The sequence below is a fragment of the Chroicocephalus ridibundus genome, chromosome 1 (assembly GCF_963924245.1).
Source record: "Chroicocephalus ridibundus chromosome 1, bChrRid1.1, whole genome shotgun sequence".
Taxonomy (NCBI): domain Eukaryota; kingdom Metazoa; phylum Chordata; class Aves; order Charadriiformes; family Laridae; genus Chroicocephalus; species Chroicocephalus ridibundus.
Genome location: NC_086284.1, coordinates 98,582,264 through 98,601,203, shown reverse-complemented (window position 1 = coordinate 98,601,203; position 18,940 = coordinate 98,582,264). Strand labels below are relative to the sequence as shown.

At 39.8% G+C, this 18,940-nt stretch overlaps 1 protein-coding gene across 3 annotated transcripts in view; it reads left to right on the top strand.

The window, feature by feature from the left end:
• PDXK (pyridoxal kinase) overlaps positions 1-18,940 on the top strand; it is a 53,314-nt gene that overhangs the window by 23,358 nt on the left and 11,016 nt on the right. For all 3 annotated transcript variants that reach the window (XM_063344680.1, XM_063344675.1, XM_063344666.1), the window contains exons 3-10: positions 5,304-5,408; positions 8,386-8,469; positions 10,421-10,467; positions 12,709-12,794; positions 13,606-13,651; positions 16,315-16,426; positions 17,915-18,051; positions 18,608-18,674. In XM_063344680.1, coding sequence (XP_063200750.1) covers positions 5,304-5,408; positions 8,386-8,469; positions 10,421-10,467; positions 12,709-12,794; positions 13,606-13,651; positions 16,315-16,426; positions 17,915-18,051; positions 18,608-18,674 — 684 coding nt within the window. The remainder of the gene's footprint in view (positions 1-5,303; positions 5,409-8,385; positions 8,470-10,420; positions 10,468-12,708; positions 12,795-13,605; positions 13,652-16,314; positions 16,427-17,914; positions 18,052-18,607; positions 18,675-18,940) is intronic.

The window sequence follows — 18,940 nt, the reverse complement described above, 5'->3', positions numbered from 1 at the left end:
TCATACGAAGACTTTTCCCAGTTTGATCATTTACTCATACCTGCACGCAAACTTGCACTAGTACCCGCGAATCAATGTACGTGCCGTCTGTGCCACTGCAGGGATTAATGAACAGAAACTGCCGTGCTGGGCTGTGGCTTGTGTTTGGAGCAGTGCTGCAATACACAGAAATGGTGTGCTGAATGAACTGGAGAAGATAACTTGATTTTCCTACAAGAACAACTCTTACGAGAACCCTGTCTGTGATCATCATTAAAGCTGAAAGGCAAATTTTTCCTTCAAAATCTATGAACTCCAGTTTCCAAAATAATGTGGTATACCAGAGGGGGCACAGGTAGCAAAGTGTGTCAGTTTTGGACATGGCTTGCTTTCTTTCCTCGTCCTTGTCTTTAAACCTGGTCTTGGTAGCAAAAGATAAAGTGCAGAGAAAATTTATGACTAACAGGCTTTCTTTGGTGAATCATTATTGCTTTTTGCCCCCGTTTTTAAATCAGTAAGACACCACAGGCCTATTTCTGCTGACTTCTGCTCACAAAATGCAGCTTTCTTTAGTCTTTTATAATCCTGAAATTCAGAAAATGTGCTTTAAATCAGTCCCCCTGGGAGAACAGTTTGTCATGTTGCTTGGTGAGGAACTTTTATGATTAGAGTGACTCACCCTTGAATGGCATCATGCTTCATGTACAAATAAAAGAAGCTGTCATGCAACCTACAAAGATTCTGTGCTTTTTATTCTATTTTACTGTACTGTTTGCAGAAGCATCTCATAGTCTAATATGCAAAAAATAAAAATCCAAATTTTTTTTTTATGTATCGTTGATTTTATTTGGGGTGCATTTTTAATTCTTCAGTGACGTACATCTTTGTTTTTAATTGGTAGGTTAATGGTAAGCATAAAATGTACTTAATTTGCCATCCAAATCCCACTTTTGAAAGTGCTCCAGAACAAATAGCCTGTTGGGTTTTTTTTCTGTTCCTTTTATTTCTAAGCGAAGCACTTTTGGACTTCCACTTAGTGGGTGTGTAGTGGGTGGTTGGGTTGGCTGGTAAGTCTAATACATAAGAAATTATAATTATGTCTCTCTGATGTGATTCTTCACAGTCTAACGCCCATATGCAGTCATTCACACCTGTGCAATGTGGGACAAAAAGATGATCTCTGCTCGTGCCTAACACTGGTAGTATTTTACTCCCACACTGACCAGCTGTAAAAAATCCAATGGAGAATTTGTTACTGTATTTCTCGTTTTGTTGAAGGCCTCCTGGTAGCTGAAGGTTTAAGTCGTGTGTTTAGGCCAGGTTGTCTGCCAGAGTTTGCATGTGAATTTTGTGGCACAGCTGGGACAGGATTGCCTGCCTATCGTGTGCCTTAAACACTGGATCTTTTTTCCTTTTTCCACTGTAAAATACTTGGTTACTGAAACCACTTGGAATAGTTTTGCAGGGAGCACCACAGGAGGAACTCAAACCTCAGAACAGAATGTTCTGGCTTGGAAAACAAAGAAATCTTAGATGCCTTGCTATACTTAAATGGTAGTTTGTTTTGAGTTTTGTTTTGTTTTTTTTTTTTCCTTCTGGTGTGCCTGGGATTTTTATTCTTTTCTTTTTTCCTGGTTTTTGAAAGTAATTAAGAGGCTTATAAATACATTCCAAAGCAGAAAAAAAATAAATGTACCAATGGAGGAAGGAAAGAAAGAAAAGTATGTAAATTCATCTTGGGTGCAGTATTACCTGCCTCTCTTGGTTGTGTTTTTTTTTCTTTTTCATACAGGTGAACCAAGGTATTTCCTTGGAGGCTAATGAATATGTTTATCGTTTTAGAGGGATAAGTGACAAAAGGTGTCATATCTTAGCTGTTTTTCATTCCCTTATCTGCTTAAAAGCAAATATATAACATTAAATTGCAATAAAAGGCCAAAACACAGATAAACAGAAGGAGTTTAAAATGTTTAAATATTTATGTTCGTCTGTGTGTTTAAAAATATTACTAATCTGGGAGACTAATGCAGTCAGTTTGAGCCAAATGCAGTTTGGAGAGCTGTGTATCATGATTTGCCGTGTTCTCTCTGCTCTCTCAGTCCAGCACTGAGGGGAATTATTGGGTGGTTTTGTAACCAAAACGAAGACAACTCAGCTTTCCTCTTCTGTAGAAAATACAAGCCAAGATCTCACCTTAATATGGAAAATAAGGGAGTACTAATTTGATCCATCTGCTATGCCTAACCAGCTCTTTAGTCTCCAAATGAGATGCAGTTGTTTTGCCAAGTACAAACTTGAAACTCATTCTTTAGTTTTCTTGGCTGTGGTTCCTGTATAAGGTGTGCAAATAGCCAGGTAGTGTGAGACTTTGAACTTCTGTACTGTTGAGTGTCACAGTGGAAATACTTCTGCAGAGTTGGAGTTATACTAAGCGGACAGTTATGCACAAGATTTTAAGTTTTCTCTTGCTGTTTTTCATATATTCATATTTAGTGATGTAGGCGTATGGATAACATTTCTAGGAAGCTGACTTTCTTTTAGGTCTTGCAAGGCAGCTCTGGACCTTTGAATGTGCTCACTGCCAGCCCAGTTCTTAGGTCTTGCCGAGGAAGACAGTGATTCCTCGTTGTCATCCTTAACTGCAACGACTAATGCTTTTCCCTAAAGCCGGTTGGACCTCACATGTTTAAGCTTGCTGTTGGCATTCCCTGCTAACTAGCTTTGGGTTCAGGGCTGTGTAGTGTTTTTCTGACCACACAGTATGTGTCTTGATTTTTTGCCTTTCCGCTTTCAAGATAGTCCCTCTCCCTCTTCCTGGGACCCCAAGGTACCCATCCTTCAGTTAGTGAAACCCTTTTTGAATATGAGTAACTGGCTTTTTATTCTGTCCCTCTACAGAAGCTGCTTTTTGGTTGTATGTTCCACCAGGAGAGTAGGATAAATGCAGGATTGTGGGATTTGCCCCTTATTCATCAGGTTACATGAAGTTTCCCTGGGGAAGGGACTTAGGGTGGTTTCCGTCTTGCTGCCAGTTTTGATTTTGTTTTGTTTCTTCTTACTCAAACATAATTCAGCTCCTAGTGAAATCAGTTCTCTGCACATCTGGTGAAGGCATTTTTCTTCAGTCTGAATAGCCGGCGCTTCCCTGAGAGCTTCCCTAGGGCTTTTTTTTCCTCCAGCTATCGTGTGAATAGACTTTAGGTTGTATTACACGTGTTACCAGGTGGTAAAAAGGATCCTCTAGATACCCCTGGAAGTCACTGCTACAGAGTTCGGATAAGGTCGCTGCCCCATGTAGGTAACTTACCAATTCATGAGCTAAGCTGGGCTGCTACCTAACAAGTTGTTTCCATATTTATTTCCCTCCCTCAGTGGAGGATTGGTGTAACATGGACCCTGTGCGTTGGCTGTTCCTGACATAGGAAGATGAGCTTTCATCTTCCTATGATCCTTCTGTAGGAATAGCTCCCAAGAGCATCTAGATTGTCTGGACAATCTATCATAGTTATTTTTATGTGTAAGACGAATGACTTCTCTTTTGCCAGGTGACCTTGATTCTGGGTGAAAACTGCACTCAGTTTCATTGATGGGCACAACAGAATAAAATGGACTCTGCTATGTCCCTGTATGGATTGGCTTTGCAGTGCTAATAGAAGTAGAGATTTGGGGAAGAGGAGAGGGCAGATTATTTCTCTCTGAAGCTGCAAATGTGATAGAACAAACAGCTGCAAGTGTGTTAAATAAGTTGAATACTTGAGTTAGTTGGCGCCAAGAGTTTCTCATCTACTTGAGTCTGGACATGTGCCTAGATGTTAGGCGTTGCTGCTTTAATATCACTATGTTCTGCAATGGAACAACAGCCCTCGCATACGTGAATCCCTCACTTTGTCCGTTTCTTCACAGAGGCTTTTTTAAAAAGCATTTGCTAGGGAGAAAATTGTCATCGTTGATGTGAGTCAGTCCCCCAGCCAGCTGGCAGCGAGTCGTGTTTTAGAGGCTAGGCCTTCGTGAGCTGAGGAGAACAAAATGATCCGTCTGCTCACCCTACTGTGGGTGTATTTGCATTCATAAGAAGGAAAACTGAAAAATGTGCTTATCCTAGGCTCCAGGCACCTTTTGGCAGTTACTCTAATAACACAGTTTAGGGTGATAATCAAAGCCAACAGTTTTTATCACAGAATTTTCTAACTCCAAGAGCAGAAGTTAAAACAAAAAGAATACCATTGTCTTCACACAGGGGTGGTATGGAAGAAGATATCTCATTTAATGTTTCACTTTTCCTAATTCCAGTTAATAAAAAGGTAAGGTTTTTAACAAACTCTGAATTTATGGAGATTGGAAGAGTTAAATTCTGGGTGCTTCATCTAATATCCTGGAGGAAGACCCATTCTCATATACAAGGGAGTGATGGCTGCCATCTAGATGGGCAGGCTTTGATGACAAGGTGCATTTACATTTTTCAACAGATGTTTAGAGTCTATCAAGGAAGATATTTTTTTTTTTTTTCATTGAAATTGACTGCTATGGAGCTTGGTCCATTGTTTGCTGAAATCAGTTCTGCTTCTCACAAGTAACTTCACCTTCCATCCGCTTCTCAGCCAAGAATATTGGCTTGTAATTCTTAGAGATCATTCAAGGATAAGAGTGTATTGGATGTTATTTTTCTTTTTATAGAGTCTTTCTGATACTCGTTTGCTTTCCCCAGGACCCTTAGCATTAAAACTGCTATTTTTGGAAGAAAATCTGTCAGATGACATTGTATGTTTAAAGAGCACCTGTGAAAACATTCTGCTGTGGTCACTGTATTTGTTATATGCAGGTCCCATACCTGATGGGTGCAGCAGTGCTGCATGCCTGTGTCCAGACGAATCCATAAGCCTGTTTAAGCTTGTCATCTAGCTGTCAATTTTTTTTATTTATTTTTTTTTTTTAAGTATAAAATGACAAATTATACTGACACCCTCCTCCAGTGTAGTCTAAAACATATGCTTGTCTCCCTCCACACAGGAAAGGGAAAGTTGTATTAGCTCCATGGGAAAACTTGCAGGAGCCTGCGTGTGCTCTGCTAGATTTGCTGATAAATGGAGAGTCTCAAACTCCAGTGTAGTCACTCTAGTTCCTTTGGGAAACAGAGCTGCTAAGAAGTTGAGCACATTAACTGTTCTGCTGACAGCAGCTTTCATTCGGCAACAGTGTCTTACAGAAGAGGAGGTGGAAATGCTTTCTGGTGTTAATATCTGATACGGTCCCTCCGAGTGTATAATGTGTGTGATCCTAAATAGAAAATCTAGCTCATGAAAAATTATCTGGCATTTACTTTGCAGGTTATGCCCACTGGAAGGGTCAGGTGTTAAATTCAGATGAACTTCATGAACTGTATGAAGGGCTTAAGCTGAACAAGGTGAACCGGTATGATTACGTACTCACAGGTAAGAGCAGCTTGTTCCTTGGAGTTCCCGTGACATGTAAACAAAAGTAAAGAAATATAAACCATATCCCTCCTTATTCCAAACCAAGCAATTTAATTTTCTCTCCTTTGATTCCTCCTGCAATTTCATCTGTGTATTGTAGTCTCAACTGCTCACACTGTTTAGTTTGAAACAGCCCCTGTTCTCCAGCCTGATGGTTGTGGTTGGGTGGGTAAATTGATCCCCTTGTATAGTTTATAGACTTGTACAGGCCTGTCATTTACAGGCTTAACTATTGTTTTGGGAGTGCCTCTACTGAAAAAAAGGACGAGAAATGTCAGAGTATTATTTTTAAATTTATCACAAAGATGTGAGTTTAACCCTTTATCCTAAATTTGCAGTGCTAGCACTCTGCAGTACTCTAGCAAGGTTTTATACACAGTTGTCTGTCCTCGGTTTTTCTACTTGATCTGTAAGTGGTAGTGCTTTGGAAACAGAGCAAAGCATAAGCAGGGTTGGATTTTGGTTTTGACTCTCATATCTCTTGATTCTTTTTGCCCTTGTTACTATGTAGGTCCTCCAAGTGGATGCAGTTCTGCAGGATGTAATGACTGTGCAGTGTTTTCCCTTACTTGCCACTAGGTGCAAAGTGGTTATAAATACAGGCAAAGAGAACTTCTTGTAGAATGCTTTATAGAAAGAAGAGACTCTGTGTGCAGTTTTTATTAAAAACTGCTTCTCATCCAATTCCTGTTTCTCAAATGTAGATTACTGATTGGATTCCACCTCATTAAGAGCCGGGCATCTGGTTTAGATTACAGTATAAATTTTTTATAGCAGTGAACAGTAACTTTTTAAAGGTAAATAGAAATATATTGCCAGATTTGATTGATTTCATGGCTTCCACATGTAGGAAAGTGCTTTATATACAGGGAAAACTGGAGACTTTAAGTGTACAGATTATAACCCCAAAGCAGTCGTTCTGGTTTGAAGGGTATGGCATGTCTGAAGAGTTATTGTCATTTCTTTTTCAGGGAATATCTCCAAAGTAAAGGAGACTAAATAGAAAATAGACTTAACTAAGGCTAAGAAATTAACTTCAGTGTAAATGGGTTCTTTGTGGTTGAGAAATAGACAAACACCCTTTCTTTCCTTGAAAGAACTCACACAAAGGACATTTCCAGGAAAAGCACACTGTATTCTAGGACTTTTCAGGAGACGTTAGCATGCACAACTTGTAAGTAATGTTTGAGTACTCTTTTAGCTGAAATGTTCCTTTTTTATTTTACTATCAACTCTTGGAAGTGACACCGACTCCATTCCTGTCACTGTCTGGTACTGGAAAATTGGATGTAAGAGCTTAAAAATGGTAGAAGGGAAAATAGAAATCTTCATCAAGAAGAAATTTTGGAGAAAAAAAGGAATATTTATTAACATGCTTTTTAAAATAGGATTTGTGGGTAGATGGGTCGGTGTGGCATTCATGTTTGTTTAAAAATGTCATTCAGTGAAGCCGTTTTCAGTATGAACAAAAAGAAGGCATGGGTAGAAATGGCACTAATTTCTTAAGATCTAATAACACTCTCGGTGTTTTAGTGTTCAGTTGCACTGTGGCTGAACTTAAAATTCAGTTGTTTTCATCCAGGGCAGATTTTTCTCTTCAAACAGGAACAGCCATTCACTTTAGTGCTCAATTGTACTTTGTACCTCCAATAACCCGGGTATGATTATTCAAACACCGAAATTAATTTGTCAGCAGATGGGATTTGACTGTAATTGTATGTCTGATAACTGTAGATACCTTGGCTGAGATAGAAATTATTAACTTTAGGCTGATTATACAAAATAACGCCTCATTAACACTTGTGATAGTTACCTGTAGATCTTTGTATATTTGTTTCATTTACAGTAAAACACTCAAGGGAAGAGAGAAACTCTAATTCAGTGTATTTTTTTTAACACCTCTGTCAATAATGTTAATCACACTCTATTTTTTTTTTTTTTTCAACCAGTCACCATCACAGGTCATTTTAGACAAAAATTTTTGCGTCGCTTTTTTGACTGATTATCTGCATTTTGTAGATATAAGACAAAACATTTTGGCCAAAATTCTTGGAAGCTTTTTCCATTTCTCTACAACATCTAAGAACTGATCTATTTTCCAGGTAAAAAAAAAAAAATAAAAAGATCTCCAAAATGTATTTTTAAATACTTCAGTAGAGCGGACATTTTCAAGCTGAAGGTTTGAAGAAGCTACCTTGCTAAAAATAATGCTATTAAATGAACTAAAATAAATTAAAATCAAATTATTAGTTAATAAATGTTGTAAATAAAGTTAAAACATAAAATAAATAAAAAATAAAAATCTATAAAATAAAGAAATTAATGATGAAATAAGAATATTGTGGTGCTAGCCTTGTGATTAGGCCCTTAAATACAGGCCTTGGAAATAAAACTTGTTTCCAGCTTATTTCACTGCTAAGCCTAAAAATAGGAATTTTATTGGTATATTGGCCATTGCTCTAGAAGATTAATTCTCCATTGCATTAATGTGTTGGACTTTATCAGCACCAACATTAATAATAAAAAACCTGCTTCAAACCAGAGTATGGGAAAAGTATATGGAATTTAAAATATTTCTTATTTACTACATGATAAATAGTACTGATTAGGACTGATGTTTTGAAGAAAATGAATGGTTTTTTCCTTTCAGCCTGACTTTTTTTATATTTGTTCAAGCATTTTGAAATTGTGTGAACCTTTCATATATAACATACTTAGTAAATGGATGGTTAAGGTTATATTTGTAGTTGTGCAGGCACTGTTTGAATTTGTCTTCCACCTATTATTCCTGAATGAAATACTAAATCGCCTTTGTTCTAAAAATGCATTGTTCCAAAGAATGAGAAGTATGCACCCTTTCTATCCAAAAGTAAAAAAAAAAAAAAAAAAAGGCGTTCATGAAAATAGACTTCAAAAGTATGTTTTTTTCCCAAAGGATATACAAGAGACACATCGTTTCTTGCAATGGTGGTGGATATTGTCCAGGAACTGAAGCAACAGAATTCTAACCTAGTGTATGGTAAGGATGTGTATTACAACCCTTTCTGCTTCATCATTGTATATGCCCATCATTTTCATGTTTTAGGGTGAAAGCGCCGTTCTGATGTTACCCAGCATTTCACAACCGTCTTGTGCTCCGGTCCGGCTGGGGCCAGCTGAGGCCCCAGTGAAGTTTCATTTCAGCATTGCATAAGTGTCGAGGGAGCTGCTCTTCTATCTTTCTGATCTTACGGCTTTCGGTATCTTTCCTGCATTATGCCATCCAAAGGAGAATGTGCTTTGAGGACTGATGGTCTGTATCAGAGAAACGGCAGCTGGCTGCTGGTGTTCGTAGCTGAGAGCCATAGGCTGTAAGTGCTGATAGCTGAAGCCTCTCCTTGATTTCCAAGTCAGTCAAAAGCAGGATAGACTCTCCCGTGTTGCCCTGCCATAGTTTCATGTTACATCGCAGAAGAAGTGTCATACTGTGCCTTACAAGCTTCATAATTTACCTTAAACTCGAAGGCATTTTTAACTCTGGTGCCCTCTGCTAAGATTACGTAGGAGCACTCAAAGAGCAACAGACTCTAGCAACTGCTGTCATTAACGTGTCGTGTCAGGCTTAAACCTGTGGGAAAAGATACTTCTTTTTCCTTCCTGACTCTCTGAGTATTTCAGGACTTTTGAACATAACCAGCGTAGGCTTGAATTGAGCAAAACGTTTAGAGTGACAGGGCAAAGTCAGTGGGGGTTTAGTGGGATAAAAAGCTGTGAATGATGGCTTGAGCCGTTCATCTTTGCGTGCAGTAAACTGTGGTGGGGAAACATCTAGAATGGTTCTCAGGATTTGCAAGGTGTAATACTGCAGAGTGTGATATCTGACTTAAAATTAACACGTTTCTTATTTAGAAAAATGGAGCAGATACATCTTCATGAGCTTGGGTTTTGTTGCTTTTGGCCTTTATTAACACTGTTGCATTGTCAGATTCTCCAGAGCCTTGTGCTAGTAAATGAAAGCTGAAAACTGTTGGAGTATGAGCAGAAAGAAACATCTATCTGTATAGATCAGGAAGGAAGTTGTCAGATGGTGAGAACACAGCTATGCTTCTGAGATCCTTTCTATTTAATAAGTAGATTATAATATAAGGAAAACACTTCTAAAATCTAAAACAAATTACCCTCTTTTTACTCACAGAAACTTCCTTAAATACTGATTGGACATTGATTCGAAAACTTTGGATATGTATTTCTTTTTCATCTTGCTAAAAGCTCTTTTAATGCAATGAACGATATTCCTGTTTAAAGTACAAGGCTAGATTGTTTCCATCCTTGCTTTGAAACTGAGGGCACTTGGAATATGTTGTTAATACTGCTGATGATTCAGAACCTGTGCCAAATGTGTGTTAATATTATTACACCAAGTATGAGTTTATGTAGTTTGGCATGGGATTTTCTTCTCGTTTCATTATAATACTCACAATTTTTTTATGTGTATACACAGCATTTTAGTGTGTGTGTTTGGCATGTGTCTTTTTACGCTGAAGTAAAAATAGGACTCTCTTCACAGCTATTAGCTTCTCCCACGTTTCTTCCTCACCATACTTCTATTCCAGAGGTTTGGGATGAGGAGGGAAGGGGAGGGCTCTCTGTGTTTTCCGTAACAAAAGCCCCTTTACTCCCAGCAGTCAGACCCTCTCATCCTCATCACCTTCAGACGTAGTAACGTGGAAGCAAGTAGGAGAGGGTGACTTCAACCCTTTGACAACTGTTTAAGACACATGGCCTTAACATGCGCCTTAAACACATGTTTCAGAATTGGCAGCCACCAGTTAAAATTTCAGGTTGAGTGTGCTGTAAGAGCTGTGAGAGTGTATAAGCTATCAGGTGCTCAGTGCTGTTACATAGCCACTATTGTTACCTAAAACTTTTTCTTCTCGCTAGTGTCTCTATAACTGTACCCCATTTCTAAAGCTCGATTTATTCTGTTACAGTATGCGATCCAGTGATGGGGGACAAATGGAATGGAGAAGGCTCTATGGTTAGTACTTATCTGCTTGAATTCTCTGTATAGTGAATATTTGCTGTATAAAGATTTGTAAAAATCTATTAATTTTTAAAGACCAAAACTAAGCTACTTTACTTAACTGTAAGTTTGGATCCCAGCATCAAGTAAGTTTGCACTTTAATTTCCTGTATTTGAATGAGTTTAGTATCTAGGAAGAATGGTGGCTGCATAGCCCTGGGATTATTTCTAACTCTCTGCTGAGAGAACAGGTGTAATACAAACCCTGTCTTCAGGAAAATATCCCCTTGCTCCCCCTCCTTGTCTCACTGGAGTCCCTCATCTTCTGTGAAGAGCTCTGTTTTGGCTGGTAGCCTGGCTGGCTTTGTCAGTGATTGTGTGAACTGACATAGCACTTGAACCTAAATGAAGATGATTTATTTCATGTGAGATCCAACAGCTGTTAGGCATTGAACTGTGATCAGTGACAGAAAGGTTCTGTGTGCCAATACCAGACTTGCACACTGACAAAGAACATTTGGTTTTGATCAAAACTAGTGAATAATTTCAGTAAAAATGCAATGTGGGAAGGCATCAGCAATAATGATATTTTATGTTTTCTTCTGCTTTAGCTAGTCATGCACTATGAACTCCTCTTTGTCCTTGTACCTTTTTACAGTTTACCTGCTCATAAAACATCACATGAAGTAGCACTTAGTAATAAATTTGCCATTGCTTTTGTGTTCTATTCTTTCATGTTATGTTTATTGCAATATTTATTGTCCTTGGCTTTTTCTAACAAGGCAGAGATCTAGCAGTTGTAGAGGCACCTTGCAAAGCTTTAGCTCTTGGGAGAAGTCATAACCGTGGGCCTACCTATGTCTTTTGAGTGGAAGATAAGGTAGATGGAAGAAGAGAATATTTAATATGCAACCCACCAACTCATTCCTGCCATAAAAAGTAATAAAATCATTACTTTAAATGCCTTAGTTTGTAAGTGACCTAGTCTTGCATTTCTGTCTAAAGGCAGAGTCCCTGTGGTATCATTGCTTCACCATGGCTCATGAGTGAGCTCAGTATCAGCATGACGGGTGTTCTGGTAGCACCTAGTGGTGTCAACACTGTGGTGGGATTATACCTGGTGCTGATACCACTGGAATGGGAGGCAGTAACACATGGGCGTGTGTATGCACGCATCTTGCCCTGCATAGCTTATGAGACTAACAGAGAAAACAAAACATGGACAAAAGGGGGTATTAATCCTGATTTAGCAAACGGGGTTCTTCCAGAGAATATCAGCTACTAATAAACAATGAACTCTTATTAAATGTTTTGTTGAATTGAGTTACAGTAAGACTCAGGAAGGTGAGGTGAGCCCTGTACCCATCTACCCTGAACTCCTAGCCAAGCTCCAGTGTGTGCCAAAGTAGCTGATGCTTTTCAGCTTTGAGTCTGAAGAGTATACAGGCTGGTGGCTCCTGTTACATCTTAGTGTACGTCACCTGCTTAGATAACCAATCTCCCTTTGCTGATGGCCTGTATTTAGCTAATGAAGATGGGATAGAGTTGGAACAGACAGGCAGAAAGACAGGCATTGTCCCTCATTACTTGAAGAGCTGATTCTGAAGGTAGCGAAGTATGCTAGGGTGCAATACAAGCAAAGTATTTTTAATGTCCTTATCAGAACTGCTTTATAGATTAAATTGTACCAAATAAATTACACATCTGATTCCCATTCACACGTATTGATGTATAGCACACCTTAGAAATACTGCACTGATAGAAGGTGGCAAAATAAAGCGTAGCATGACGTTTCTTGTTCCTAAGCCCCACAATGCAACACAATCAATGTGGGCACACACTGCTGCAGAAAAGGGCCTGTGTACTGTTGGTGTAACAACAGTATAGTTTCTTTTGGAGGTAGGGAAGTGATAAAGGGTTCCCCTTGGTGGGACACTGTATTTCTTCATGCTGCTGTGTCACCTTGGTAAGAGGGAACCCGAGAGTTCTTCATCCAGGCACCACTTTCTTTTAATGCTGCCAGTTTAGGCCTGTCTGCTTAGTGGTGTTTCCATCGCCTCCAGTGAAAGAAGGGCTGTTGGTTGTACTGTCACCAGCTGGAGGATGCACTGCCGCTTTAGTTACTGCTGCATAACAGTATGCGGGGAGCTGTCAGGTTACTCAGTGACAGCATGAATGGTAGTTGAGGGAAGGAGAGTTGCAGTCCCACATCTCAGACGCTGCTGACAATATTTAATGACCTTTTTTCTTCCCTAGTATGTGCCCGAGGATCTCCTCCCAGTCTACAGGGACAAAGTCGTACCTGTTGCTGATATAATTACTCCTAACCAGTTTGAAGCTGAGTAAGTACTTATTTCCTTTTATAGCCAAATAAAGTCAGGGATAAAAGCAGGGGAGACTGATACCCATTCTTTTATCTGTCTCAATGCAGTGCCATATGTATGTATGTGTTGGGTTTTGGTTTTTAGCTGTTACTTTCAAGGGGTGCTTTTCAGCAAACCTCCAGCTTCCATATTGAAACCAATAAAAGAATCTGGGAGTTATGTGAGAAAAAGACTTCTCTTGTTTTCTCTGGTCTCTCATTTTCATGATTACTTCTTGTTGTTTCCAGAGGCCTGTATCTAAGGCATTTTGCAAAAATACCTCTTTCTCTTCCCTGTCCTTACCCATTCCTAGGAATATTTTTATTATATGTCAGAATATTAAAACTGAAGTAGTTTGACTTAAACCCCGAAAGTTAGATTCAGAAATACCACCATGCCAACATCTCATAGGAGTTACGGACTTATATGCCTCCTGCCCATCCTGTCCTCCACATAGCTGTGACTCCTTGGTCAGATTATCTGTTGTGATACATGCCAGGCTGTCCCCCTAAGGGGAGGGAGCAGCTACATGGGAGATGGAGAATACATTTGTGAGCGAAGTTTATGATACAGGGATCTCTACAGGAGACAGGTTAGGACTGATGTGAGTCAGCTTCAGAAGCACCGTGTATGTGCGCACATAACTTTCAAAAGACGGCTGCCTGCTAGAGCAGACCTCGCAGCTCCAAACCATTTAGGCCAGTCCAAACTTACCTCCTTCCAAAGAGTAAACAAAGCAGTCATTGCCTGGAGAACTTGTGCTCTTTTAAGATTTCTCTTTCATTCTCAGGTTACTCACGGGCAGGAAGATTCAGACAGAAAAAGAAGCTTTAGAGGTAAGTAGGCAAGGGGTAGGATGTGTAAGATCTCTTTCTGTATTCCCACCTGCAGTGCTGCAGTTTGCCATTTGTCTTTAACCTTGAAGTCACTTTGGCCTCTATCCTTTCTCTCCATTTATCATTAAAGCTCATGCACTCCAGGCGCAAAACACTTTGTTTTAGTGTCAGGCTTCTGAAGAAACTTCCTGAAAGAAATACAGATTAAAGGCATTACAGTGATAACGAGTAGAACTCTGTGAGCTTGTTTTCTGGCAGCGTAAGAAGGGTAGCAGCAGCAACACACACGGCGAGTAACCACATGCTGCCAGCGCTGTGGAAATACACTGGTTGGGGTGAAAATCCCCGGGTGACCCTGGGCATTAGAAACCTGCGTGAGTCGCTCCCTCTGCTGTCCACATGTGAGTCGTGCAACAGCAATGCGGAGTGTTGGGACAGCCGCTTCTCGTTCTGCCAGAGGCTGTTTGCAAGTAAGAGAGCTTACTGGCAAACTCTTACAAGGATCGATCCGAATACTCTGAATCGGTTCCTGGCAATGTTTGCTGGTGCTCTGCTTCCCTTCCTTAAATTGACTCAAAGGGGTTGAGACCTACTCAAAGGGGTTGAGAGGGGTTGCAAAAGGATAGATTGCATAGATGAGAAAGCAGACTGGGAGTGATGGCCTTCGGGTACTTCCCAGTGAAAGACAGAGAAATCCACAGCGTTGATAGCTGCTGTCATCGCCATACAGAGATGATAGATGGACCACAAATATACTGCATTAAGGCGTAAGGATTTACCCTTTTACACAAACTGAAGGAAATAAAAAGCTACAGGGCTTGGTGATGAAGGACAAAATGGCAATATGGTTTTATTGGTGTCTTGAGAAAGGCTGAGCTCTCTGTTTTGTTGACTAGTCAAGTGCTTTCATAATGGACTGAAGTTATTTGTTCCAGTTTGGTTTTGAACTTCAAAGGAACACAAAATCTTTAAACAAACAGCAGCTGCAGTGGCACCCTGGAGAGTAGCTGGGGTCTGTCAGCGCAAGTGTTTGTTGGTTTTTTTCCCTTCAGCAACATCATGAAACATGGGTTGATGGGCCATCTTTTCAGGGCAGGAACCAGCTCCAAAGATCTCAGCTCTTTTAAATCCGCCCCCCCCCCCCCGCCCCTGAGTTTTACATTACCCCACTGTGCTGGGCAAGGGTGACAGGCTGTGCTTCATGCCATTAGCTGCTAACTACAGCTGAATTCTTCTATCCTAATCCTCACCAGTGGAACCAGAGTCTTGAGAGCAACACTTAGCTGAGCAGCCATTACTTTTACGTTTGCATATTTCAGCTGCAAACACGAGTTGCATGTGCTAAACAATTTTACAAGTTAGTTTTCTGACTGTCTGGTTTTAAAAAATCTCTTCTAAAGAGATGGAATTATACTTAGGAATGGAAACATTTTTAAAATAGTTGCTTGCAGGATATTATACTTTAATCTGTCTGTCTCCCCAGCTGCATGCCATATATAGGTCTGTCCTTCTGAGAAATAATCCATGCTGGAATTTGTCTGCTTTGGAGGTGGTAGGAATTCTGTCATCAATTTCACGGTGACATGCTTTCGTTCATTTCTTTAGCAAGAGTAGTGACAATAGTATAGTCTTCTAACAAAAAATTAAATACAACGTAATATTAATGTAGAAGGGGCTAAGTCCTACAACTAGAAATACTGCTGATTAGGTTCTTGGTGAATTGTGACTGAGAAATGAAATAGAATTTAATGTTACTTCACAGGTTGATTATGCCAGCATATGTTGGTGGATTTATTGCTTCTTTAAAACCCAACCGATGTCTGTGCAAAGAGGTCTGACAGTTGAAGAAACTTGGAGGCTTAGACAAGAAAGAAAAGCAATAGAGAATTAAAAAATAGCAGAAATAAATCCTTATCGTTCAGCTGCTCATGAGTCATAGCTAGCCTGAGAGGATTTTTAGTTAAATTCTTCTGGGAGAATTAATATTTTATCGGTGTTTTATGCTAAACTCATTATTGAAGTCATTCTTTTTTCTGTGAAATCAAAATCACTTCTGTAGCAACCAATTGTGATGTCAGAAGTAGAGTATTAATGAGTTTAAGTGAGAAATGCACGGAGTGGAAATACACCTGCAAAGGTACATAATTACAGGTGTAATTTGGGGTTTGAAACAGGAAAGATTGAGACAGACACACTTGTGCCTCTGATTTAGCGCTAACTCTTCATTTTTGGTAACTCTTAAAGTAATAGCTAAATAAGATTTCATGAACTGCAGTTATTGGCTTTCTAGCAAGTGTTTCAAGATGCTAGCTCAGGTGCATGTGTCTGTATATCTGTTCTCTTATTCTTTTGGTAATATGTTCTGAAAACGTGATGCAGACAGAAGTTCTGATCACAGCTGAAACAGAGTACTCAGAGTACTCTTTTCAGAGGACCATCCAAAGATACTACAGAGACGCTTGTATATTTTAACAAGTGTGTACATTTAAATACGGATGTTTTGATTCCCCTGTTTCAGATTAATTCCCCTAATTCAAGTGAATCCTTTGAATAGAAACTTTTTTTTCTTTACAAAAGATGCCAAAGTAAGGTGTTACGAATGGTGTAAGGTTTAATCAACGCACACTGCAGTCACTGATTCCTGCCTTTTTGCAAATGGAAAGGTAATGGATATGCTCCATGCCATGGGACCAGAGACTGTGGTGATCACAAGCTCAGATCTACAGGCACCTCTAGGAAATGACTACCTAATTGCTCTGGGAAGCCACAGAAAAAGTAAGTCATGAACTCTTTTGTTAAACTGTGCTTTCTTTTAAACTGTTCTGTGCTTTCAGTTACTTTTTTTAAGTAGTTTCATCAGGCTTAGATCCCTAAATGAACTTCTCCTATAGTACTATCGGAGAGTGGTAAGAATGGGGCTGCTCCATGAGGGAAGACAAGCTGGGAGCTGAATATGATCATAGCACAGGCAGAGAGAGAGCACTGCCCTCGCCAACAGGGAACAGGCCCACAGTGTCTGGGTAAGGTGAGCAGAACAGGGATAGGGATGGCAGACAGGTCGCATTGACAGTCCAGTGATCATCGCAGAAAGGTTAGACAAGACAAGACAGGCCCGAGATTAGTCTGTGAAATCCGATCAGTAAGTCAGGACAGCAGGGCTGTACACAGGTACACCTACAACTTAGCTCAGGCAAGGATGCTTGCACTTGAGCCTGAGCTTCCTGGGCTAGTGGGCAGAAGATGCATGGGTGGAGGATCATAGAATCATGGAATGTGTTGGGTTGGAAGGGACCTTTAAAGGTCATCTAGTCCAAGCCCCCTGCAGTAAGCAGGGACATCTTTAACTAGATCAGGTGATCTAGTTAAACCTCAATGAGGCTTATCAGGGCTGTTAAAGCCCCTAGTAGTGGCCCTAATAAGTAGTAGTGGTATAAAACAGGAACTGTGAATGTTTTGAATGCTTTTAGGAAAAGTTACATTGTCCTATTAGCAGATTGTTCCTCCCCGATAGGTTGTAAAATGTCCATCTGCTGCTTCTTTATATCCGCTTCTATACGGTCACCAAGATTCACTGTGTGTTTGGACTGTCGCAAGATGTTTTTACCTGAGAAAGGCATAGTTATGTGGGATAGTATATGATCTCGTTTCCTTGATCATTTAAGGGATCTAAATTTGGGCATCACGTTCTGGACTGCTGAGAGATCAAAAAAGTCTTGATATTTAAAAGAGATTCCACTTAGAATCAGTCAGTGGGTCTTAGCGCTCAGTACATGCCAGGTCTGGAATAAGTCTGGTCATTCTGATGGTGATTACAATATGGCACATGGATCGGATATTCTCTACTGATGTCTGCAGCTGCTCTTGTGCCTCCATGCAACCCAGAGCTACTCCAGATTATGGTTTGGGATGCCCCATCTAGGATTCGGCAGTCTCCATAAATATGCGGTTTCCTGAGCAAGCTGCTGCTGCTGTCTAAATGAAAATAGGTGGCGCTCAATCCTTCGTGAAAATGAAGGTGCTGGCTACCTGCTCCCTCTTAAGTGAGATATGTACAGTGTATAAGTTGTAAATGCTATCCCAACTTGGCAAAGTTTTGAAAGGTTGCACCTTTTAAAAGAGCTGGTACAAAGTTTACAATACTCCTTAGCATCTTTATGTTCCAAACAACAAAGTAATTCAAATCTGGTGATCACTTTAAAATTATAGTAAATGCTATTGTATTAAATGCTGGGTCTGTTACTTAACTGTCTATCTGTGTTGTAGCTAAAGCAGATGGTACCAAGGTGACACAAAGAATTCGAGTGGAGTCTCCTAAAGTGGATGCTGTCTTTGTTGGAACAGGAGACTTGTTTGCTGCTATGCTTCTGGCATGGACACATAAGCATCCAAACAATTTGAAGGTGTGGGAGAAATTATTTGTCTCTGCAAGTTTAGACTACGTTTCTTTTTTCTTAATTACTTGTCATCTATGACGTTATTTAAAGACTCTCTTCTGGTTTGGCTTTTTTTCCTCACCTCAGAGGAAAAAAAAGCATAATTTCCCTTTAGCCAAAACACTTTAGCTTGGCCGGTCACATTTCTGTTACATGGATGTTGTAATTTTGCCAAATAAGACGATGCTCCTTCTAGAGAGAGAGAAACACTGCATGCATGTTTGCAATTATATTCTTTTACACTCACTTCATAATAAGCAGTGAAAATCAGCTATCAGATCTATTTTTCTGGTTTTTGCCTTAAGCACATAGAATCCTCGATACGAATATATGGTTTCTAATACCTGTTTTTGTGAGAATTAAGAAAGTCTGATTTTTTTCCCAAACTCTACATTATGTAGTTGTCATCCTGTTTGCATCTTGTCAGTCATGTTTGCCTCTTAATAGCAGTGGTTTTGAAATAATGATATTAAACTAGGCAGCTGATATTTTACTAAAACCTGAATATATTATGTTAATGCAGGTGGCATGTGAAAAGACTGTGTCAGCCATGCAACATGTTCTGCAGAGGACCATTAAGAGTGCAAAAGGTAATTAATTCAGACCTTGTTCCCTTGTTCTGTCTGGATTTGCGTCAGAAGAAACATTCAAAGAGCTTTCTGGGTTCCTGACGAAAGGCAGCCCTCGGTGCAGAAGCAGCCAGAGAATTTACAGAATGAGAGCTTGGTAGTCTTCTCAGGGCATGTTCTTTACTGTTTTCCTCCAAGCCTATTTTTAACAACACCCGACTGAAGATGTCACTGTTCAGCTTGTAGTGGGACTACAGTCACGCTGACTGCGCTTGACTGCTTTGCAA